This window comes from Hippoglossus hippoglossus, chromosome 8 (assembly GCF_009819705.1).
Source record: "Hippoglossus hippoglossus isolate fHipHip1 chromosome 8, fHipHip1.pri, whole genome shotgun sequence".
Lineage (NCBI taxonomy): Eukaryota > Metazoa > Chordata > Actinopteri > Pleuronectiformes > Pleuronectidae > Hippoglossus > Hippoglossus hippoglossus.
This window is the reverse complement of record NC_047158.1, coordinates 19460161-19484189: the sequence shown is the minus strand read 5'-3', so window position 1 is coordinate 19484189 and position 24029 is coordinate 19460161. Positions and strand designations below refer to the sequence as shown.

At 45.9% G+C, this 24029-nt stretch overlaps 2 protein-coding genes across 5 annotated transcripts in view; one reads left to right on the top strand and one right to left on the bottom strand.

The window, feature by feature from the left end:
* LOC117766297 (myosin-16-like) overlaps positions 1-17081 on the top strand; it is an 18939-nt gene extending 1858 nt beyond the window's left edge. Inside the window, exons 3-47 of the mRNA XM_034593199.1 lie at positions 1865-1974; positions 2367-2597; positions 2693-2836; positions 3685-3841; positions 4296-4323; positions 4418-4514; positions 4673-4765; positions 4891-4954; positions 5166-5264; positions 5739-5842; positions 6015-6153; positions 6445-6546; positions 6628-6794; positions 6874-7044; positions 7150-7326; positions 7528-7713; positions 7856-7943; positions 8033-8150; positions 8452-8572; positions 9428-9564; positions 9652-9733; positions 9828-10001; positions 10098-10178; positions 10396-10542; positions 10661-10765; positions 10888-10974; positions 11159-11304; positions 11476-11566; positions 11725-11781; positions 11922-12008; positions 12099-12344; positions 12454-12571; positions 12676-12803; positions 13043-13239; positions 13401-13533; positions 13833-14049; positions 14172-14308; positions 14438-14541; positions 14977-15169; positions 15270-15473; positions 15641-15766; positions 15880-16050; positions 16167-16367; positions 16522-16743; positions 16825-17081. Coding sequence (XP_034449090.1) covers positions 2388-2597; positions 2693-2836; positions 3685-3841; positions 4296-4323; positions 4418-4514; positions 4673-4765; positions 4891-4954; positions 5166-5264; positions 5739-5842; positions 6015-6153; positions 6445-6546; positions 6628-6794; positions 6874-7044; positions 7150-7326; positions 7528-7713; positions 7856-7943; positions 8033-8150; positions 8452-8572; positions 9428-9564; positions 9652-9733; positions 9828-10001; positions 10098-10178; positions 10396-10542; positions 10661-10765; positions 10888-10974; positions 11159-11304; positions 11476-11566; positions 11725-11781; positions 11922-12008; positions 12099-12344; positions 12454-12571; positions 12676-12803; positions 13043-13239; positions 13401-13533; positions 13833-14049; positions 14172-14308; positions 14438-14541; positions 14977-15169; positions 15270-15473; positions 15641-15766; positions 15880-16050; positions 16167-16367; positions 16522-16719 — 5832 coding nt within the window. The 5' untranslated portion in view covers positions 1865-1974; positions 2367-2387 and the 3' untranslated portion in view covers positions 16720-16743; positions 16825-17081. The remainder of the gene's footprint in view (positions 1-1864; positions 1975-2366; positions 2598-2692; positions 2837-3684; positions 3842-4295; positions 4324-4417; positions 4515-4672; positions 4766-4890; positions 4955-5165; positions 5265-5738; positions 5843-6014; positions 6154-6444; positions 6547-6627; positions 6795-6873; positions 7045-7149; positions 7327-7527; positions 7714-7855; positions 7944-8032; positions 8151-8451; positions 8573-9427; positions 9565-9651; positions 9734-9827; positions 10002-10097; positions 10179-10395; positions 10543-10660; positions 10766-10887; positions 10975-11158; positions 11305-11475; positions 11567-11724; positions 11782-11921; positions 12009-12098; positions 12345-12453; positions 12572-12675; positions 12804-13042; positions 13240-13400; positions 13534-13832; positions 14050-14171; positions 14309-14437; positions 14542-14976; positions 15170-15269; positions 15474-15640; positions 15767-15879; positions 16051-16166; positions 16368-16521; positions 16744-16824) is intronic.
* wipi2 (WD repeat domain, phosphoinositide interacting 2) lies at positions 6242-24029 on the bottom strand. 4 transcript variants are annotated; one of them, XR_004614686.1, is made up of 13 exons: positions 23803-24026; positions 23132-23214; positions 22404-22573; positions 21898-21994; positions 21380-21477; positions 21148-21240; positions 20935-21005; positions 20699-20812; positions 20241-20405; positions 20000-20107; positions 19382-19479; positions 18962-19163; positions 6242-6255 (listed from the first exon to the last, which is right to left on the bottom strand). XR_004614686.1 is itself a non-coding variant. In XM_034593125.1 (12 exons), exons 1-12 carry the CDS (start codon positions 23874-23876, stop codon positions 19051-19053), a joined length of 1284 nt encoding a protein of 427 aa, XP_034449016.1. In that variant the 5' UTR covers positions 23877-24029; the 3' UTR covers positions 18538-19050. The 4 variants fall into 4 exon arrangements, 2 of the variants coding, with proteins under 2 accessions (XP_034449016.1, XP_034449017.1); XR_004614685.1 differs by lacking the exon at positions 6242-6255 and adding an exon at positions 18427-18438 and having other exon boundaries at positions 18732-19163; XM_034593125.1 differs by lacking the exon at positions 6242-6255 and having other exon boundaries at positions 18538-19163; positions 23803-24029.

Sequence of the window (24029 nt, the reverse complement as noted above, 5' to 3'; positions counted from 1 at the left end):
ATATTGCTGCAGAATGCTGCATATGACGCTGACGATAACAGATTATTAGTCATATTATTAAATGTTTAAACTAGTATTGATTTCTCCCAATGTCACCAGCTCCTGGATATTTACTCTCTTAAAGTCGTACCCCTAAGAATAGGCATTTTTGTCTGTCTGCCCCCAATCAGCTTCCTCCAACGTCATTAAATTGACATTAAAGTACTTTAATGTGAGAGCCTGACACACTTTTTTTTTGTATTCTCCCACGATCAATGAATTCCTCTGGTGTCGGCCCCTCATCAATAATATCTTTGTTCAAAAGAGCGTGTTGTTTTTTTTGTCACTTGAAACATTCACTGGAGAATCATTGCAGACATCATCCATGAAGCAGCAACTTCATGGACGTTGGAGCCTCCTAAAAGCACTTGAATGCAACATAATGATAACTTTCCACAGTATGGATGTGCAGATTTGAGCTCTAAATAGTGGCTGCATTGAAATTAAAGTAACTACATTACTCACTAACATGATGTACTCTAAAAACTATAAATCAGTAGCGCACGGTGGATGAAAACACTGGTCCCGTCCGCAGAAGGCTGGGGGAGAGCCGGGTGGACAGGGATAATAGTTGGAGGGATTTGGTTCTTTAGCAGCACTGGGTTTAGCTGCATGGCTGCAGTATTAGCTGCTGGAACAATGGACTCTCTCACCAGCCTGTTTACAGGGCACACTAAATCCACATAAGCAGTGAAACGGCTTGCAGGACACCAGGCGAGGCTCGTAAACACACACTTTCCTCTCATAAACAGAAACATGCAGTTTTTAACCTGCATATCGGTTTTTAGTCAGTTGATCTGTCTGGAGTCTGGAGGTGAACGTGATGTTAAACCAATTATCTTTTTGTTCTAACCCGTCCCTCCTCTATTACTACTTCTGTTTAATTCCCTCATGTGTTTTTATGTGTTTGTGTGTTCAACTATTTCAACACTCCACAGGTGGCAGGAACATCAGACGCACACAAACCAGCACACACAAATTAGTTTATCCCTCATGTACAGCTGTTAGTGGGATTATGGGTGTGTACTGTATATGTGCACATGTACGTGTGTTTGTAAGTGTGCGGTGAGGAGCCCCTGAGCAGCTGAGTGTGTTCACGGCTACTTAGATAATTTTGCTCATAGAGACAAACTTGGTCTGGGATCACAGACACACACACGCAGACACACACACACACACGCACACACACACACACACGCACGCACGCACGCACGCACGCACAAACACACACACACACAAAATATGGTCAAACTCAAACATTAACTCTTTCGATGCTGATGCTACGTGTGTGTGTGTGTGTGTGTGTGTGTGTGTGTGTGATTAGTGTTGATCTGTGTCTAAGAACAACAGCTGCTTCAGTTCTATGGAATCTACATTCTGGATAAGCTTTTTAATGAGTTATTATTTCCTTGTAATACAGTCGGTTTAAATAGTTTTACTTAAAAGATCTGAGGACTTCATCCACCACTGTGAGTCAGTGATTTAAAAAAGTCATGTTTCTGTGAAGTGGTACTTCAACAGAACTCAACTCAGCTTTCTCACAAAAACCTCAGCTCAGCCTCAGAAATCTGTTCATCCATCCTCCAGTCCACAGCGGATTGTGTGAAGATAACATACGATGCACATGTCCTGATTAGGTCATGTAATTAATACTTGGTTAGAGAAATATACAGATTTATTCTACAGCAGATGTGGTTTTGAGCACCGTAGAGAAAAAGACAAGGATTATAACATAACTAAGACATCTAGACAAAATGTGTCCACTCCTGCTCCGTGTGTCATTGGTTTTAATTTAAACTGTCTTACTCATCCCAAATCCCATCAGGCGCACAGAGAGAAAGCAACTGATGGTCAAGAGCAGAGGCCGTGGTTGGATGAAAAGGTGTGGAAGGGCGGAGGGATGGAGAAGATAGAGCCAGCGATGGGGGTGAGGAAAGGAGATGCTTTCAGCCGGAGTGATGGCTTTCCAGGGAAACCTTAAATGGAGGGAGACACACTGAAGAAATTCCCAGATCCGGAGCTGCCACACAGATCAGAAAGATGAGACCTCAGGGTGGTGGCTGGTTTTAGAGTTGTGACCATATCAGGAAAGTGAAGCCCTGATATAAAGCAGCATGACTTCAATACCCGCACCCATAGTCCTCCTCAGCGGAACTCTGCCTCTTGCATTGGTGAGTATCATATTGATCAGACAGCTTCTGTCCGTCCTTTGATTCTCTTGAACTTTATTTCCACTTTCTATTCTGTCGCTCAGCTTCTCTCCGCAGCAGCCAGTGGGTGAGTGAGCCGGTCAGTGTGTGTGTGCAGCAGCAGCAGCAGCAGCAACAGCAGCAGCAGCAGCAACAGCCATGCCGGCTGCGTATAAAGGGGAGTGCGGGGACAATGTGGACCCCATGCCGTTCCTGGTTCCCGTAGAGAAGGAGCGGCTGGATGCTATGAATACCCCATACGACATCAAGCGCTCCTGCTGGATCAAAGATGAGAAGGAGGCTTTCGTCGCTGGGCAGATTCAGTCAGAAGATGGGGACAAAGTCACCATCAAGACGAGGAAGAACACTGTAAGAAGAAAGTTGTGTTTAACGTTTACTTTAAGTGAAATGATAATAATATTCATGATTCAAATATTGACTCAGTGATGATTGTTTGTGCTCAGACGGTGACTGTGAAGATGGATGATGTTCAGCAGATGAACCCTCCTAAGTTCTACCAAGCCAGCGACATGGCCAACCTCACGGTCCTCAACGAGGCCAGCGTCTTGGAAAACCTGCGCAGCCGCTACGTCAGCATGAGGATCTATGTAAGCCTGATACTCAAAACACAGAGAACCTCACAGGCCCCTCACGACCAGGTCCTCGTGACAGCTCGAGGGAAGTACAAAGATCTTTGTTACATCGCTGTCATGGCAAAAACTGATTGGGATAAATTCAGCTTAATTTGCTATGGGTTATAAAGGGCGGTTCCGCCAATTCTACACATTAATATCATTTCATTTGACACAAGAAGTATCTGTTATCCCTTTGAAAACAGTTATCTAATACATCAGGTCTTCTGTGTCCCGGGAGGAGCTTTGTTAAGTCTGAGAAAATAACCACAATGATGTCGAAGCAATGTCATCGGGGTTCTGTCGGTTTAGGGTCAGAAATTGGACATTTACAACAGAAACTCTGAGTTGTATTATGGGAAATGTGGTTCTGAAGCTTCACCCATGCTGCAGATTAAAAATAGTTTTACATTTTATTTTGACAGCTGTTTTTAATCAGTCTCTAAAAAGTCCCCTGACTCTATGGAAGAGAAATAATAGAAATGATAGAAATAATCAGTGGATTAATTATGACATAACTAACTGAAGTAGAAGTACACATCTGACAGTAGAAAGATGAAAAAATGATTTAATTTCATCACAAAATATCTCTGCAGTTGTATTGAACACATTTAAATATTAATATTATTGAGCTTTCCCTTTAATTGCATCAGATGTTTCCCTTTTTATGTACTGAATTAACGTTTAAGACAGATACACAAGGAGAAAGGGACTAAATAACATTTGAAAGCGCCGGTGAATCAGATGCGTGTCCCCTCGGCGAAAAGCTTCTCAACTATATCATCCTGTTTGCATCTTTCCTCTTCCCCCCCCCCCACTCCCAGACGTACTCCGGCCTCTTCTGCGTGACCATCAACCCGTACAGATGGCTGCCCATCTACGGCGCTAAAGTGGCCCAGATGTACAAGGGGAAGAAACGCAACGAAGTTCCTCCTCACCTCTTCTCCGTCTCCGACAACGCTTACCACGACATGATGATGGGTGAGGAGAGGGCGAGGGGTTGGAAGACTAAACAAAATGAGGGACTGTCAATCAATCATAGGTCATTGATGGGTGAGGGGTTATAAAGTTGGCAAAGAGGAGTGGTAAACATGCAAGTGGTATGTGGTGATTCGGGATGACCCCCTCGAGATGAGTTGCTTGGATGTAATTGCACAGTTATATGTGGAAAGAGGGAGTGGGGCAGTTGCTGGAGGTGTGTGATTAGTGCGGCGTCCGATGATTTGTTCAGGGAGTAGAAAAATACTTTGAGGCCATTATGTGGTATCAGGGGAGGGCTGTCAGCTGTCTGTGTTCTTGCTAATGCTGACAGGGAACATCAGCAGTGCTCTGATCTGCTCTCAGGGAAATCAGCAGTAATTATTCCCGCCTGGCTCACACTGTCTTTCTGTCTCTCTCCTCTCCTGCCTCCCCCGTCAATGTCCCGCCACCGCAGAGCATGAGAACCAGTCTATGCTGATCACGTGAGGACACCGTGCTTTTTTTACACTCCTCCACAAATGTTGTGCATCATGTAATCTGTATGTGAGTGACTCCTTTCTGGCGTCTGTCCTCCAGTGGAGAATCTGGTGCCGGCAAGACTGAGAACACGAAGAAGGTCATCCAGTACTTTGCCAATGTTGGAGCCTCTGGGAGCAAAGCCTCAGACTCCAAGGCAAGTGTGTCTGTGTGTGAGCGGATGATGCAGACATGAGTTCAGATGGTGCTTTTCTAGTCTGATATGAATCATAACTCCTCTCCTCCTCTCCTCCTCTCCTCCTCTCCTCATCTCCTCCTCTCCTCCTCTCCTCCTCTCCTCTCTTCTGCTCTCAGGGCTCTTTGGAGGACCAGATCATTCAGGCTAACCCGGTGCTGGAGGCATTTGGCAACGCCAAGACCATCCGTAACAACAACTCCTCACGCTTTGTAAGGACACACACACACACACACACACACACACACACACACACACACACACACACACACACACACACACTAGTACAATCATCACATCAACAGGAATCAGATTCATGTCTCTGTCTTGGTTTCAGGGAAAGTTCATTCGTATCCACTTTGGGTCGACAGCTAAGCTGGCTGGTGCCGATATTGAGACTTGTGAGTGGCTTTACTCTTTTATTACTTTGGATCAGGCTTCACCAGCATCATTGCACATTGATGAAATACCAAATGTTCTTTTACTTTGTGATATGTGTTATCATTCTAAAACCAACATTAGCTGTACCATGAAAAATAAGCGAATTCTTATTAACTGTGTTTATCTTTTTCTTTTTTCTTTCCCCCGTGTCTCTGTTCGCGTGTGAATCAGATCTGTTGGAGAAATCTAGAGTGATTTCCCAGCAGGCCACTGAGAGAGGATACCACATCTTCTACCAGCTCCTTTCTGGAAAGAAGCCTGAACTCATTGGTGAGAGACATGAAGCTGCTCTGTCTCTACTTTTTTTATTGAACTAAAGACAATATTATATATAACAAACCAGAAATCTGTTGTCAATTTCGTTTGGTTATTTAAAACTAATGGATTAGGGGTGAAAAAGCAACAGGTAATGCAAGTATTTGAATGAAAGGAAACAAACTTTCTTTTCGATCATGTGTGAAATGACCAAGCATGAATATGAATAACAGAACCAGCTCAATATCGACAGAACTGTTTCATATATTTAAATTTAAATACAATAATATAAGCAATGATGTGAATAATATTTTTAGCATATAATTAAGTGAAATATTAACATTTTCGTTTTCGATAAGTTGAGAAACAGGCAAAATATGTTATAAATGAAATGTGTGGTTAATAATGATTAGCATCCATTACACAGATTTGCTTTCAAGGTGACACATGATTATTTTCTTCTTATTATGTTAATGATATGTTTTCCAGAGGCTCTGCTGCTGAGCCCAGACCCCAAACAGTATGTGTGGGTGTGTCAGGGCGTCACTGTGGTGGACAACATGGATGACGGAGAGGAGCTGCTGCTCACTGATGTGAGTCAACACGTGTTCGCTCTCATGCTTTGATTCAAAGCGTCTTTGTGTGGCTGAAACACTCAATCAATCATGAATCTGGTCATATAAATCCAGGAGCCTGTTAATAATGATGTTTGCCACTGACGACCTCCCCTCTGTCCTCACTCTGTCTGTGGTTGTGTGTCCACAGGAGGCGTTTGATGTCCTGGGCTTCACTCCCGAGGAGAAGAAGAGCGTGTACAAGCTGACTGGAGGCATCATGCACTTCGGCAACATGAAGTTCAAACAGAAGCCCAGAGAGGAACAGGCTGATGTGGATTCCACTGAGGGTATAACCTCCCCCCAACCTTTCTATCAACATGCCTGTCTATCGTCAAACTACCTCACTCCACCGTGTCTATGTGACCTAGTTCTCTTCTTCCTCTTTCATTCTTTTTTGACATTTCTCTCAAAGCCTCCTCTTTCATTTTGACATCCCAGCTTAAACTTTTCAAACTGTACATATTGTTTCTTCCTTCCATAAATCCTGGTCTTATTTGTGTGCAATACCTTCTGACGTAAAAGACGCTGTTAAAATATTTAATTAAATCCTCGTCCCCTCTCGTGATCCTTTCCCGAAGTGGCCGACAAAGTCGCTCACCTCATGGCCATCAGCTCTGGGGATCTGCAGAAGGGCATAACGCGTCCCAGGGTGAAGGTCGGCAATGAGTTTGTGACCAAAGGTATATCGCAAAAACATTATTAAGATGATTAAAGAAAAATCTTGGAAACATTTAACTTATTCCCGGTCCATATGAACTCAGGTCAGAACCAGGACCAGTGTGTGTACTCCATCGGTGCTCTGGCAAAAACCATCTATGACCGCATGTTCAAGTGGATGGTGACGCGCATCAACAAGACTCTGGACACCAGGATGCCGCGGCAGTACTTCATAGGAGTGCTGGACATCGCTGGCTTCGAGATCTTTGAGGTGAGATGCACGTGGGTTTTTTGGTTTGAGATATTTAGTTTATTTACTGTTGTGATCCAACTCCGTCTTTTGTCTCCAGTTCAACAGCTTTGAGCAGCTGTGCATCAACTTCACCAACGAGAAGCTGCAGCAGTTCTTCAACCACCACATGTTTGTGCTGGAGCAAGAGGAGTACAAGAAGGAGGGCATCGACTGGGTCTTCATCGACTTCGGCCTGGACCTGCAGGCCTGCATCGACCTGCTGGAAAGGGTAATGCACTCACTAATGCACAAGTGCACAGACGTGGATGTACAGTATCTTGTACATTGAGTATGTGTTTCTCTTTCTGGCCCCCCCTCTGTATCTCCTCTTCAGCCTATGGGGATTTTCTCCATCCTGGAGGAGCAGTGTGTGTTTCCAAAGGCGACAGATGCGACCTTAAAAGCAGCTTTGTACGAAAACCACCTGGGCAAGTCGTCCAACTTCCTCAAGCCGAAGGGGGGGAAGAAAGGAGCCGAGGCCCACTTTGAACTGGTGCACTACGCCGGCACTGTGAGTACTTGATGGATACAGATAGAAGTTAGTGGCAGGTATGTGTATGCTAATGTTGTATAGGTATGTTCTGTCATTTCCTGCAGTGCATAGCCACTCACCAAGAGCCGCCCCAAAGTCCTTAACATCTCTGACTTCATACTAGAACATGTAACTTTAATGTGTACATGGGTGCTTTAAAGGGGTTTGTGTCTTTCACAGGTTGGTTACAACATCGCTGGCTGGCTGGAGAAGAACAAAGACCCCCTGAATGAGACGGTGGTGGGACTCTTTCAGAAGTCCTCCATGCCCCTGCTGGCTCTGATCTTCAAAGAGGAGGAGGCCTCTGCAGGAACCAAGAAGCAGAAGAAGGGCTCTTCCTTCCAAACTGTCTCCCACTTCTACAGGGTAACTCATGTGTATTATACTTAAATATATCAGCTAAGCAACCACAATACTTGACCATCACACCAGTAAAACTAAATACTGAGGCTCACAAACTCACAGGTGTCTGTTTACTTATATATTTATATTTATATTTACACTCAAGGAACAACTGAATAAGCTGATGAGCACCCTGCGAAGCACTGCTCCCCACTTTGTCCGCTGCATCGTGCCCAATGAGTTCAAGAAGTCAGGTTAGTGAGTGAGGAGTGATGTTGGATTATTGAAGACGTTATAAGTTTAGAAAAGTGTTTTCACCTCTTCTTTGTTTCATGCTGTAAAGGTGTGACAGACAACCATCTGATCCTGCACCAGTTGGCCTGTAACGGCGTATTAGAGGGCATCCGTATCTGCAGGAAAGGATTCCCCAACAGACTACAGTACCCAGAATTCAAGCAAAGGTCTGATTCTGTCATTACTGTGTTAGTCTCCATTATTCTAGTATCATCTCCATTTTTAAAGAGCAGTAATGTTAGATATGTACATTCACATAATCTGACTATTTATTATACCTGGTGTTTTAGGGCTTTTACATTGTGGTGTGTAGGAAAAGTGTAAATACAGAATCTGAACAAAACATGAGGTGGTTTTTTGAGAGATTAAATGAATTTTGAGCTCAAATCAGAATCTTTGTCTGACCCAACTTTTCCATTCCCCCCCCCTGTTCTTCTTCTCTTGTTCTACCCCTGATGTCTCCTTCAGGTACTATATCCTCAACCCCAACGTCATCCCCAAGGGATTCGTCGACAACAAGAAGGCCTCGGAGCTCCTCCTCAGCTCTGTTGGCCTGGATAATATGGAGTATCGCATCGGCCACACCAAGGTACATCAGCCATGTATTTACATATGTGTTGAATACACGTTGATAAATACATTTACACAAGTTCTGCACCTGCGAGTACAATTTTGAGCTAGTTTCTTTTATTTTACACAGAAATACGCCTGTTTCTATGCACTGTAATAGATGTGTTGCACTGTTTAATCTGAAAATATGAGCTCCACCTCGACCAACTGATGAATAATAATGGCCCATTAATATACACACACTGACAGAGGCCATTTTAGACATGCATTTTATTCCTAATGCGTATGAACCGCTACTCAAGTATTTAGTTTTGATGCAGTATCTTTATTTTTGACTTTTTATGTATTTTTCTTGTATATTGTGCTACTTTTACTAGAGTCAATGATCACCCCCTAGTGGTAGCTACTATAAAGTTACATGTTATGGTCAACATAACACAGGCTTTTCCAATAGAAATATACAGTTATTATATATCTAAAACACAACAAAAACATAATTATTTCTTATCAAACAATTATAATAACTAAATAAATAAATATATTGAAATGTATGTATAGATATTAGGAACAACTTCACTTGTTACTATCAGTATTATATTAACATATATACTTATTTTTTTACCAATCATTAGGGTAATTGCTTACATTGTTGTTTCCCATATTCAGATACAGTATATGGTAAATATATTATAAATATATATTATGTAAATAATTGAGAAAATCTCAGAAAATCCCAAGCGAAATCACTTTGTGTACATTGTCCTCTCTGCTGCTTATTGTCTATCATCTTCTGTGAAGTGTTTGTGTTTGAGATGTTTTTCCTCACCCCATCTTCTTCTTCCCTCTTTCCCCTGTTGGTGTTTTTCCTCTCCAGGTGTTTTTCCGTGCAGGCGTCCTGGCAAAGCTGGAGGACATGCGTGACGAGCGGCTGGCGAAGATCATAACCATGCTGCAGGCTCAGCTGAGAGGAAATCTGATGAGGATTGAGTTTAAGAAGATGGTAGACAGACGGTCAGTGTGTGTCTGTGGTTAACAGCCTGGTTTTCCTTTGGTGGTGACTCATGTGAGCTCTAACTTCTGCATTTGTGTGTGATGCAGAATTGCTCTAATGGCCATCCAGCGCAACGTGAGGAAGTTCCTTCAGTTGCGTTACTGGGGCTGGTGGAAACTCTACACTAAGGTCAAATCTTGAACCCCCCCCTTAACAATCGATATATTACTTTAACTATCATCATCATCATCATCATCATCACACATCACATATCTTCCCTCAGGTGAAGCCCCTGCTGATGGTCGCTCGTCAGGAGGACATCTTCAAGGCCAAGGAGGAGGAGCTGAGGGTGGCGGTGGAGAAGGTCAAGGAGCTGGAGGGAAAGGTTAAAGTTCTCGAGGGGAAGGCGGTCACTCTGTCGCAGGAGAAGAACAACCTGGCCCTGGCGCTGGCTGCAGTAAGTGCACAAACCTCAGTTTACATTGGACTCCATGTAAGGATCACACGTGTCTCTTGAAACATGCAAACAAGTGTAAATCTTGTTTCCCTGCAGGAGCAGGACACGCTGGGTGATGCTGAGGAGCGCTGTACACAGCTGATGCACCAAAAGGTCCAGCTGGAGGAGTCAGTGCAGGTAACTTACCGTTCTGATTGAAATAACTGTTCACCAATACCTAGATCTATGCACTAAACTGAATAAGAAGGGATGAGGGAGGGAAGGAGGATGGAGGGATGTAGGCAGGGACGAGGGAAAGAGGGAAGAAGGTAATGTTTATATGCAGACGCACATGATGTCTTGAAAAGAAAGATAAAACTAACTGGCTATTGTTTAACTAACATTGTGAATTTAGGATCTGCATGAGCGCCTGGAGGAAGAGGAGGGCAACGCAGCCTCCCTCCACGGCCAGAGGAGGCAGCTGGAGGGGGAATTGATGGAGCTGAAGAGAGACCTGGAGTCTCTGGAGGCCATACTGGCCAAGACTGAGAAGGAGAAACAGGTAAAGGGAGGGAGAACCAAGCCGAGGAGAGAGGACGTATATCAGCTTTGGAGAATTTATTTTACTGTTTGGCATCTTTTGAGTTTAGCACTAAATTCTTGTTCAATGGTGCGTTCAGGGTCTGGACTTCAGGGTGCGGACTCTGACAGGGGACCTGAGCCAGAGGGACGACCAAGTCAGTAAGCTCCAGAAAGAAAAGAGAGCTCTGGAGGAACTGCAACAGGTAGACAGACACATGGACGCAGGGAAACATGCATGCACTTTAATTTGTATTTTCTATCATGTAACATTATGTGTATGAGAGACCAAGATATAAAGCCTACATGTTTTTTATAATCTATTCAGAAAACTCTGGAGGATCTGCAAACAGAAGAAGACAGAGTGAACCATCTAACCAAGACTAACAACAAGCTCAACACCCAAGTGAACGAGGTACCACAGGCTTCACCTTCAGAGACCTGACGGGTTGTTTGTCTGCAAAACTCTTTATGATGCAGACATGTGTGGATTGGTCTGCGTGGGTAATGTGCATGTGTGTATGTGTGTGTGTGTGTGTGTGTGTGTGTGTGTGTGTGTGTGTGTGTGTGTGTGTGTGTGTGTGTGTGTGTGTGTGTAGCTGGAGGACAGCTGGGAGCAGGAAAAGAGGATCAGGGCAGAGGTGGAGAAAGCGAGGAGGAAGGCAGAGGGAGATCTGAAGATGACGTTGGAGAACCTGAATGAGATGGAGAACGCAAAACTCGATCTGGAGGAGGTCATCAAGAAGTAAGAGAGGAAATCTTGCACATGACCGCACACACACACACACACACACACACACACACTCTTATGCAACTTCATATCTGACACAGTCGCTCTTAATTCTGATAAATCTGATTCTCTCTCTCTCTCTCTCCCTCTCCCTGTGTGTGTGTGTGTGTGTGTGTTTTCGTGCAGGAGAGACTTTGAGATCAACAACATGAACTCCAAGCTGGAGGATGAACAAGCTCTCTGCTCCATGCTCAGTCGCAAGCTCAAAGAGCACCAGGTTTGTGGTCAGAGGTCACAATGATGTTTTTATATCATCAAATTATTCAATACCAAATTTACTAGCCTTTTACCTGCTAGACATCAACCTGTAAACAAGTAGTTTTGTTATCTGAAGAGCCACGTGTTCATCCATGTTGTCTTCTCCTCCTCCCTCAGGGCCGCATCGAGGAGCTGGAGGAGGAGCTGGAAGCTGAACGGGCCATGAGAGCCAAGGTACAAAGTTTTCAGGCTACTTTAGTACAAACCCCATTCACGACTGACCACTACAACATGTGTATAAATGTTTGGATAAAGAGGCTGAAAGGTGAAAGATTACATGCTGCAGTTAAATTAGATTCTCTGTTCTCTGGTAGGTTGAGAAGCAGAGGGCAGAGCTGTCACGAGATCTAGAGGAGCTCAGTGATAGGCTGGAGGAGGCGGGAGGAGCCACTGTCGCCCAGGTGAGTGTGACTGACAGCTGTCAATCAATCAGGCGGTGGTACTCAACGTGACCTTTGCCCTCTGACCTCCTCTGTGCCCTGTCGCTTCAGATTGAGCAGAACAGGAAGCGGGAGACGGACGTGCTGAAGCTGAGGCGGGAGCTGGAGGAGGCGGCGCTGCAGTCAGAGGCCACGGCGTCGGCGATGAGGAAGAAGCACTCGGACGCGATGGCAGAGCTGGGCGAGCAGCTGGAGAACCTGACCAGGCTCAGGGTCAAACTGGAGAAGGACAAACAGAGCATGAAGGCTGAGATCGAAGACCTCAACGTCACCATGGAGGCCACTCAGAAAGCAAAAGTACAGTGTTATTTGGAAAATCTTGTTTAATGAACTCTACCAAGAAAACACAACATGGATGAATGTAAACTTCTCTTGTTGTGTCTTCTCTGTGTATCTGTGTGTGTAGATGAACTCTGAGGCCCACGCTCATAAGCTGGAGGACAACCTGGCAGAGGCAAACGCTCGCCTGGCGGAGATGGAGCGAACTCACACTGAGCTCAACACTGCCAAAATCCATCTGACTGGTGAGAACACGCCGCCACAAACACAAGCACATCTTGTCATACTCCTGTTTTCTATTTATTTTTGTATTCTTGGTATGTGTGTGTGTGTATGTGTGTGTGTGTAGTGGAGAATAATGATCTGAGTCGGGAGTTGGAAGATGTGCAGAGTAAACTGACGCAGTCGACCAGGCTGAAGGCCTCGCTCACCCTGCAGAACGATGAGCTGAAGCGACAGGTGGACGAGGAGAACAAGGTACAAGTCAACACATTTGTATTATATTCTGTCGTCTAAAACTTTTTTGATGCAAAAACATCAACAAAACAAAGCAATACGATGCAAAAAAAGATGATACAAAACAAGATGATACGAAATGATACGGTACAAACAAAGATTCAACCCAATTATTTTTGTTGTATTGAAAACTTGCCGATCAAACTGTTATCAGACCCTCAAATAAAACCAACAACTTAGACCCCTCTCCCTCTCTGTAGGGTCGCAACACAGCGGTGATGGCCCTCGCCAACGCCCGCCATGACCTCTCCCTGCTGAAGGAGCAGCTGGAGGAGGAGTCGGAGGCCCGCGGGGAGATGCAGCGTCTCGTGTCCAAGCTCAACGCTGACGTCACCTCCTGGAGGAGCAAGTATGAGACGGACGCCATCCACCGCACCGAGGAGCTGGAGGAGACCAAGTAGGTTAAATAAAGCTTGAAAAAATAAAACTCACAGACAGTGTGTTTCATATATCAGTCAGATATGTGCCAATGAATGAAACTACTGAACTAGTGTTGATACTTTTTAATTTAATGCCACTCTTGACTCTCGCTCTTTCCTCCCACCCACTCTCCTCCAGGCGCAAACTCGCCGTGCGTCTCCAGGAGGCCGAGGAGGCAGCGGAGGCGGCACAAGCCAGAGCCGCCAGCCTGGAGAAGGTCAAGCAGAGGCTGCTTGGGGAGGTGGAGGACCTCACCATAGACCTGGAGAAGGGACACACACACACACACACACACACACACACACACACACACACACACACACACACACACACACACACACATACAAAGAGATCCACTCATGCCTTAAGTTTTACCTAATACTACTAATCCTTATTTCTCACAGATTTTCTTACTGAACAGATTTACTTACTTCAAGCCCCCTGCATTGTGCTGAAGCTTTAGTGTTATTCCCCTGTTACTTTGGATAAAAGTGTCTGCTGAATTAGTAAATGTACTATAATATAATGTAATGTGCATATAAGTGAGACATTATCTTTTTAATCAACTAGTCCAACGCAGCAGCAGCAGCTCTGGATAAGAAGCAGCGGGTCTTCGACAAACTGGCGGCCGAGTGGAGCCAGAAGAACGAGGAGCTGCAACTGGAGCTGGACAGCAGCCAGAAGGAGAGTCGCTCCTACATGACGGAGCTCTACAAGCTGAAGACGGCCTACGAGGAGAGCCAGGATCTGATAGACAACGTCCGCAAGGAGAACAAGATCCTCTCAGGTGCCTTCTAACTGCTGCAGATCCTGTGGTACAGCAGATTATAACGGGAGGTGTGAGAGATGCAATGGAATCTGAAGCAAATGTATATTAACATGCTTTTTTTTTTGACTATGTCCTCTCAGAGGAGATCAAGGAGCTGGTCGACCAGCTTGGCGAAGGAGGCCGCAGCGTCCACGAGCTGCAGAAAGCCAAGAAGAAACTGGAGGTGGAGAGGGAGGAGATGCAGCTGGCTATGGAGGAAGCAGAAGCTTCATTAGAGGTGCAAGAAGCTCTTACGGCCAAGAAACAAACGGGCCTTGTGTAGAGTGACTGAGTGTAGATTTTGTGCAGACTTCCCCCCCCATTCCCAGGTGCAGTGGTCAGAATGTGGTGTTTTGTGTGTGTCCAGGTGGAGGAAGGTAGGCTGGTGCGTGTGCAGCTGGAGTTGGCTCAAGTCAAGGCCGACATCGACCGCCGAATCCACGAGAAGGAGGAGGAGTTCGAAGTCACCAGGTCAGACAAACTGTGACATGCACACACACAGACACACACTTAAAGAACCACCTCAAAACACAAAGGTCATACAACCACTTTGTATTTGTATTTACATATCAACGTGTACTTGTGAACACGACATCTCAAGAACATCTCAATGGAATGAATGAATGAGATTCTAGAATGATTAAAAATATCAGGAATATCAAGTCAATATAGTGATTCTTTACTTTTCACTATTTGTGAGATGCATTTTTCAACATTTTTGCTGATTTCTCTCCAAATAAAAATATGGACCTAGTTAATTTAATTGTGGTTTTAAAGGGGGACTGAGAAGTATGTGCTCTAGTGAGTGACATTGTAGTTCTAGTTAAGCAATTACAGACTTTTCATTACTTCTGCACTATACATGTTTATATATCTAAATACGTCCTGTGTGTTTGTGCGGTCTAGAAAGAACCATGCTCGTCAAGTGGAGTCGCTGCAGGCCAGTCTGGAGGCGGAGGCCAAAGGTCGTGCCGAGGCTCTGAGAATGAAGAAGAAGATGGAGGGAGACTTGAATGAGATGGAGATTCAGCTGGAGCATGCAAACAGGAACAACGCTGAGCTGGTCAAAACCCTCAAGAAGCTGCAGCAGCAGATCAAAGTGGGTGTTTTATTCGAGGTGGAACTTCAAAAGATACCAAAGTGGGAAAAGTACTGCAGCGCTAACTTTTTGTGCCCCGCCCCCTCCACCTGTAACGCAGGACCTGCTGGTGCAGATAGATGAGGACGCCCGGCACCATGAGGAGCTGCGGGAGAAGTACAGCCTCCAGGAGCGGCGTCTGTGTCTCATTCAGGGGGAGATGGAGGAGCTGAGAGGAGGCCTGGAGGCGTCCGAGAGGGCCCGCAAACTAATAGAGCAGGAGCTGGTGGACACCACGGAGAGGTTCAGTGAGATCAACATGCAGGTAAGTGGCTGCACAGGACGGCTACAGACAAAACGATGGGGTTTTAATACCATTTTCCCTTTTTAATTACTGTAGGTAATGTGTTTATTTGGATCCCTCCTTTGACTTCCTGTTGCTGTCATCTTCTCTTGTAAGATATGAGGTCAAATCTTTTTTTCTCACACTAGAACCAAAGTCTGACGATCCTGAAACGGAAACTGGAGGCCGAACTCACCCGGCTGTGCAGTGAGAACGAGGAGCTGATCTCAGAGTTCCGAGCTGCTGATGACAGAGCCAAGAAGGCCGTGACTGACGTGAGCCACCTGACTACACACGGGAAAAAAAGAAATACAGAAAGTTTTAAACATGCATATCACGGCAAAGGCACAACACATCCTAATGCGCTGGTATTTGCGTCTGCGTCCAGGCAACACGACTGTGTGAGGAGCTTCGGCAGGAGCAGGATCGAAGCTCCCACCTGGAGAAGATCAAGAAGAACCAGGAGCAGAACCTCAGAGACCTCTCACTGAAGCTGGAGGAGGCTGAGCAGCAGGCGCTGAAGGCCGGAAAACGCACCATCCAGAAACTGGAAACCAGGGTGAGGAGATGGATTCCCTGAGGGAGTTATAGAGGGGAGGAGGTCACACTCCCACACACCAGGATCAGGCCTCTCTTCCACATTTTACATACTTTTCCCCCCATTTATTGTTCTAGATCAAGGAGGTGGAGAATGAGATGGACCAGGAGCAGAAACGCCACCTGGAGACGGTGAAAAACCTCCGTAAGGGAGAGCGTCGACTCAAGGAGCTGATCTTCCAGACGGAGGAGGACCACAAGACCAACCAGCGCATGCAGGAGCTGGTGGAGAAACTCCAGAACAAGCTCAAGTCCTACAAGCGGCAGATTGAGGACGCTGTGAGTGGGAGGGCTGACACAGGATTTAAACTGCAGACGTTTGAATTGGGGAGGATGTTTTACAGGGAGCGTCTGCATGTGACATATTTTCCACTTAATCTGAAGTTTGTGATTATTTGATACTGAGACCAACTTGTCGTCCGTGTCTCTGCAGGAGGAACAGGCCAACAGCAGCTTGTCTAAGTACAAGAAGACGGTCCACGAGCTGGACGACGCAGAGGAGCGTGCAGACATGGCGGAGATGTCCCTGAACAAAATAAGGACCAGGAATCGAGCCTCGGCCACGAAGGGCTTCACCTCGGTGGAGATTGTCCAGGTCACTAAGCCCAGCAGCGGAGGACAGGACGGCTAAAGTGGACACACAAATAGCTAGAAGGTGGACACACACACACACATAACATGGAGATAGACTACCTGAGCATGTGCTTATATGTGTGTTTTTGCCCCCCCCCCACAGTGACACACACTCATTCAGCCCTCTGGAGGACGCGTTGCCGAGGACAGACGAGCACAGGCACCCAGAAGACAGTCTTAAATAATCCCAGACAGAGAAGCTTAGAAAGTCTTAAACAATAGAACAAGTCTCTAACATCACCAATAGTCTTAATCACAGGTCACGTAGCCTGTTCTTGTTCCTTTTAGTCTGCATGCTGTTTGACTGTTAGATGTCTGTCTGTACTCTGAAGGTGTTTTTATGTCGTGTCTGACCTTTCCTCTCGTGGCTCTGTACAGGTTGTCTGATCCCATTTTGTCTGTCAGTATGTGTGATAGTTCTTTTTAAATGTGTTTATAAGTGTGTCCCTGTGCCGAGCGTCGTCTGGGCTCGTGTCCCCCGACTGGAGGGAGGAGTGGGTGAAGCTGCGTTCTCACGTCAACGATAGAGAGCCCACGTGTGTGTGTCGCTGCTGCTATGAAGTCTCAATAAACATCAAGCAAGCAACAGTGCCGTCATGTCGTCCATCTTTACTACTGGTACTACGGTCAATGGTGTAACTGAGGCAGTGACAATCATTATGAATAATTATATGTGTAACCAGGTTATTTTCAGCTTTAACAGTAAGTCAATCATTCACATTTTGTGCTCAGGGTCTTTTCTTTGGTTCACTTGAATATAATCATGTCTATATTTTTAAATAACATCAAAATCTAAAAGTAGCAGGGTGAGTTTACACCTAGTTTAAGAGTGCCACAAACTGTTGTGATTGAAAAGTCAGTGCTTTTCTTAGTGAATCTAAAACACCAGTGTAACAAGAAGAAGAAAAGCACCTATCTCATACATCAAGATGGAATTTATTTATACTCATTTTAGTTTCAGATGAACATTTCACATTTTTATACAAAATCATTAGAAAATGCCTGACACTCCGAAATCCCACGGCTAATCCTCGTTTACTAGATTCAGACACCAAAGGACCGATGGTGGGGGTGGGGGGGTCATGCAGCATCCTGGACCAGGTGACCGAGCTCAGTCCCGTTCAATCCAAACTATAATCCACAGTTCACTCGTTTGGCCGCACGCCCGCTATCCCGCTGTCTTTCACCCGACAACATGGTACAGTGATATCTTGCCACATCTAGTTATGTACAGAGTATAGATACTGCGGGTGAGGAGGAGGAGGAGGAGGAGGAAGAGGAGGCTGTCACTCAACAGCTCCACTGATCTGACTGATCTCCACCCAAATATCTCTGATGTATGGACACAGTAGCACACCAACACCACCATGCATGTTTTCATACACATGACACATCATTGGCTATGATTGGTTAAGTAGATATATATTTTTTAAAAGTTCATTAATACCAATGTTTGAAATCAACCCAATGAGTGCAGGCCTCAGGAGGGAGGGGCAGGCAGGAAGGTCTATCGAGCCTCTGGTTGGATGAGGAAGGAGTGAGCGGGGGGGGGGGGGGGGGGGGGGGGGGGGTGGGGGGGGGGGGGGGGGGTGGGGGGGGCAGGTGGAGGCTAATCACTCACTGCTGCTGATATACATGCCCGGCAAACACACACACACACACACACACAAATAAGGTCTCAACACAAGCGCACAAACACACTCTTACACACAAACACCTCGGCCTCGCGCACCGAGCCTCCACGTTAATCTTTCAAAAGTGAACTCGACTGTGTGTGAGAGAGGAAGAGGTTAGAAAAGATAGCACACACCCTCGATTAAGATCCAACAACTGAAAATAGATTTTTATTGAGCCAATGAGAAAAGAGATCTCCCTCTCGGACAGAACGCGCCCGGACACCGGGGCGGAGAGGCACTTACACAATCGCTTTCATTTCACACAGTGCTTGTGTCCGTCTTTTTCGAGGAGACACGGCTACATTGTTTTGATCGAATGTCCAAATACGCGCACACACAGACACTCGTTTTCACATTGGAGCGTGTTTTTAGCGGTTGGCACGTGTTCATGCAAAAAAGCGTCAGTTTCCGCCCACGCAGGCGAAACTGGGGGGGGGGGGGGGGGAGGAAGCCGAGGAAAGGTGGGGAAGGAGGGAAGAAAAAGATAAGACTTGATATGAAGAGACAAACGTACAGATGGACTGACGGACAGGCTCTTGAACGCTTTGAGCGTTTTAAAAACACCCCCCCCCCGCCCCCCCTTGTGTCACATGTTTGTAGCAGCACCAGAGGAGCCCTCTGATTGGTGGGTACAGCCTTTTCCGTTAAGTCAGTCAGTCAGTTTCAAGGATGAGCGGCGGCTGCTCGTTCTCCTCATCTAGGCGCAAGTCGTTGAGGTCATCGTCTAGGCCCGCCCCTCCCACGGCGCCCTGCTCTTCACAGTAGCCTAGGACACAAAAGTTCAAAGGTCATGTTCTATTTACGGTACTAAATATAGAACACAGAACATATATATTTAAAACTTCCTTTCGAGGGAATGATCAACTGCTTACAAAGTAAACACAACTAAACTTAACAGTACAATTCACTGCAGCGAGAATCCAAGAGAATGTTAGAAAACTTATAAATTAAACGCATCACTAATCTATTGAAGGTGACACTTACCTTTAGTGATAGCAGCACTGTAAGTTTGGGCCACAAGTGGGCGATCATGTGACCCTTGATCAAGGATCTCATTGGATGGTTCAGTACTGCCGTCTAACCTGAGGTGGACAGAGAGCACAGATTCAGTCAGGGTTGGGGATAATCCACTGAATTGGCAATAACAGTGTGAACAGTGAAACACTGTGCCGGTACAATCATTAGCATTAGTGATGCAGTGTAGAAAACACCCAGCTGCAGCTTCTCACTTTTCACTGAGCATCGCTGACACCAGTTCAAATCACAAACACCCAAGTGGCTCATCGTATCAGCTGTAACTGATTCACTTGATGAAACCGGGTCGTTATCAGTTTCTCTTCCCTGCACACAGCTGGCGCGTCGCTGTGTAACGTGACTGCACCAAGTGTCCATATCCATGCTACTCTCTAGAGCTGCTTTTAGACATGCACCAAACTCCAGACGCTTCCCTGAAATTGTCTCGGAGGGGCTGCATGTGAGAATGCAAATGTCCGAGTCAGTTGCTCCGGATTGCTGCATTTTCTAAACTTTCACTGTATCGACTGTGTGTGTGTGTGTGTGTGTGTGTGTGTGTGTGTGTGTGTGTGTGTGTGTGACAGTTACCTGTGCTGCTTCATGAGTGTACATTCTCCTCCCTCTTGTGGATCCAAGTTGTACAGGTACAGATAACCATCAGCTGCTGCAACCAACAACCTGGGAATCTTCTGAATCCTGATTTCAAACGATTGTTCACAAACATCGCACATCAAAATAAGAAAATATAATATTCACTAAGCATAAATGAATAAAAATAAATAAAAGGCACAACACAGATTTGCATGAGACCACACAGACTGGCTCTTACACAGCTAAGGCGCAGATGTTCTTGTGTCCACAGAAGGGCAGACGTACGGTGGCGAACGCTCGCCCCTGGGTGAACATCTCTGTGACCTGTGAAGGCAGGTAGGTGGTGGATGCCATCAGGACCTTGCCCAGATACCCTCCCCAAGTGGTGGGCTCCTCCGCAGGCCTACACACACACACACACACACACACACACACACACACACACACACACACACACACACACACACACACACACACACACACACACACACACACACACACACACACACACACACACACACACACACACACACACACACACACACACACACACACACAGACAGACAGACAGAGAGAGAGAACATAAGAACCACTGTGTAACATGACATAAGGTAAACAGGAAGGAAAACCCTGTCCAGCTTCCTCAGAAGTCTTAAAATCAGCCGTAAAAAAAGACTGAGACAGAGAGATACATACACATACTTCTCCTTCTGTGTTTCTAATTTGAAGATGTGGACCGTCTCTGTGTTGCTGGAGGCCGACAGGTACAGGCCTTCCATACTGAACGCCAATGAGCAAATGCTCACACACCTAAGAAGACAGACGTGTTAACATTCAGGGAAGCAGGTGAACGCAAACACACAGAATCATCCCAGTAAAACCACTTTGATTTTTAAAAAACTGTTGTAACAAAGTCATTAAATATGTTCAACCTCTTGACTCCTCGCCGAAACTCAAAGAGCTTCTGTCCCTCTGGGATTGAGAAGACGCGAATCACTGTCCCCTGGGAGGAAGTGAAAGAAGAGCGAAATACTGAGGATGACAACACTCGAAAAAGAAGCAACAACAAGGAAGTGTGTGTGCTCAGGCAGGAAAACACAAATTAGGCCCACAGATAACACAGAGGCAGAGAGAACGGGACCTACCTTCTCTGAGGCTGTGGCTAGCTTGGTTCCACTGGCATCGAAAGCCAGAGCAGCTAACGGGCTGTCGTGGGCTGGAATCATATTAGCCGCTCGCTGGAAAAACAAAATCCCACTTTAGTTAGAGATGTAGCAGACAGATAAATGCTTTGACTCAGAGAATAGAGACAGCAGAGTCTTGATCAACAAGCTTCAGCTCTTCAACTTTAACTTTACTGTGTCTGTGTTCACCTACCAGGTTGACGGTGTCAAACACTTGAACCTCTCCTATCGTCGCACTGCCTGGGTACGCAAGGTAACAGTTATCATTGCTGATGGACAGGGCACACAATCCTGGAGAAAGGTGGAAACAAATAGAAAATCATAAACAAAAGATCAAACGCAGCAGAAACACATGTATCTGAACTCGACAACGTGTAAAACTGACACTGAAATAATAACTTAATTATGTAATAAAACTGTAATTAAACTAGAAACTGGTTCTGGCAGCAACGTTTCTCTTTCTCTTTGTTCTGTGGGTGTTACAGATAGAGCAGCGGCACATTTCTGCCTTTAGGGCAGCAGCAGTCAGAACAAATGATGAACAGGCTAACAGCGCTAACTCAAAATAAACTGAGGGAAACGAAAGAGAAACCCAAAGCCTGAGGAAAGAAGGACACATCCCTGGTTACAGTATGAGCACACAAACTGTACAGGGGAAAAACCTCACATTACAAACTATATGATGTTGTGTTGATAAATGTCCTCCCTCACCTGAAGGGTTGGGGGGAGTCTCTCTGATGGTGTGCAACACTTTCATGTCTCGGATGTTGTGAATGTACAGTGACTCCTCCAGACACACGATCAGCCTCTGCAGAGGGACGACAAAACATCAACATTAGGGTATTTTTCCACAGGTCAAACAAACCCTCTAACATCGGGCGTTTGTCTGGAACCACAAAGGATACAGCCGCCATTTAATCCAGGGTAAAACAGCTCTGCAGTAGACAGGGATTTTATAAATCAGCTCTGATGGAAACATGACACCCACTTTTTTTTCTTCGGATCATGCAAGATACAACACTGTCAGAAAGGCAAACTCCTTTTCTGGCAATGGGAAAGGAGTCAATACTACTATAACTGTGTTTAACTGTATTTAAAAAACAAGAGTATATCCACTACTTTTGGTGTCAACAAGGTATTTAACATTTGCCTAAGATAAAGAAGTTGTTGGCTGCTTGATGAAGACGTTATTGCGACAGACGGGTGTTTCCTCCCACCTGTCTGTTGAGTTTGACGGCCAGTATGGTGTTGGAATAGGAGTAGTTGCAGATCTCGGTTCCCTTCTTGAAGTGACAGACTTTGAGCTTCCTGGGGGCCTTCAGGCTGACGATGGCCACCAGGCTGCTGGAGAACAGACGCTCCACAATGCACACATCCTCTGTGTCTGCTGCACACGCACACGCACACACACACACACACACACACAGACACACACACAGACACACTTAAATCATTTCAAAGCTGTCATTGCTGAATGAAACAATCACATGATAGTTTGGGGGCCGTGAGCCACAGTTTTCCAGCTTTCTGACAAATGCCAAGAGTGGTTTGGCTTTAATCATTGTGAGTTTTGTAGTCTGTACAAGCTATATTTATGAAAATATATCAATTAGGCAATAACTTTATTAGTTATAGTTAATAGAACATATCTGCCAGGACGACTCAGTTGTTAAAAGGACAGTTCAACACAGACGGGTGCAAAGTGAGGACGCTGCAGAGCTCATATCATGATGTATGTGATGTGAATGGACTAAAGAGGAGGACGGCTCATGTTAGAGTATATAAGACAAATGCTGACAAACGTTATTAATATTTAAGAGCAATCCCCTAATGGTACAGAGACTGTGTTCCGTCTCGGCAGCATGCATTAAACATTATAACTTGAAAAAACAATGACTCAGTTATCGTAGAAGTGTCTTTTGTATTTACTGTACATTTGACTTACGACATTCATAAATCTGCTCCAGCTTGTCCACTGAGGACAGAGAGAAAAACTTGTATCCGGATTTGGTGCCAACAGCTAAGGACCTACAGACAAAAGAGACAACAGCATTGATCAGTGACAGTTCACACACAGACACACACAGACACACACTGAACGCTGTCAACCCCAGGCACACGCGTGTCAGTGTGACCGGATGTCCCAGTGAGGACTCGGACAGTGACCACACAGCTGCAGGTGTTTTGCAATAGGCTCCAGGCCTCTGTGGTCCCCAGCAGCCACAGCACCGAGTGGGACATGTGTTGCTAACGGCTAACGGTCGCGTCTGAACCGCTGTCGCAGTCCATAAATTACCCAAATGCAAATATGAATAAATTCACCCACAGGTTACATGACACCCAGCCTACATGTGTGCTGTGGCTAAAGGTAGCCTCGGACCACACATCCCTCACGTTAGCTACCGAGCTAAGCTAGTGACGGGGGAAATGAAGCCTAAGTGGACATGGTGTTAGCTAGCTAGCTAGCATCAGGGGGCGTTAGGAGCCTTCCCTCCCGGGAGAAGCCCCGTCCCGACTCCCTGTCGCCCGGTCACACGCACGGTCCGCAGCTAGCTACCGGGGGCTAGCTGGACACCCCGGGCCGTCGGACCCTCACTGTCCCCGGCCCTGCCTTACGTGTTGTCCTGGTTAAAGTTGGCGAAGAGGAGCTGGCTGCCGCCAGCGTCCCCGCTGTGACTGGCCAGGTTCATGGACTCGGCGCCGTCGACATATAAAGCTCCGGAGGAAACAGCAGCGGTGGTGACGGACCGTGATGCGGATCGGACGTGTGAAGCTTCACGAGTCCATCTTTCTCCTCTAGCCCCTGATTGTTGTTGTTGCTCACAGGTATACAACTGCGCATG

Bases quoted from the DNA above. Each gene is read 5' to 3' on its own strand.
- wipi2 (XM_034593125.1), bottom strand. From the start codon at position 23,876: ATGAACCTGGCCAGTCACAGCGGGGACGCTGGCGGCAGCCAGCTCCTC. The intron at 21,995-22,403 runs GTGGGAGGAAAC...GTCCCTCTGCAG, and splicing joins CCGTCAAACTCAACAGACAG to AGGCTGATCGTGTGTCTGGA. The intron at 21,478-21,897 runs GTGAGGGAGGAC...ACCTTTCTCCAG, and splicing joins GACTCCCCCCAACCCTTCAG to GATTGTGTGCCCTGTCCATC.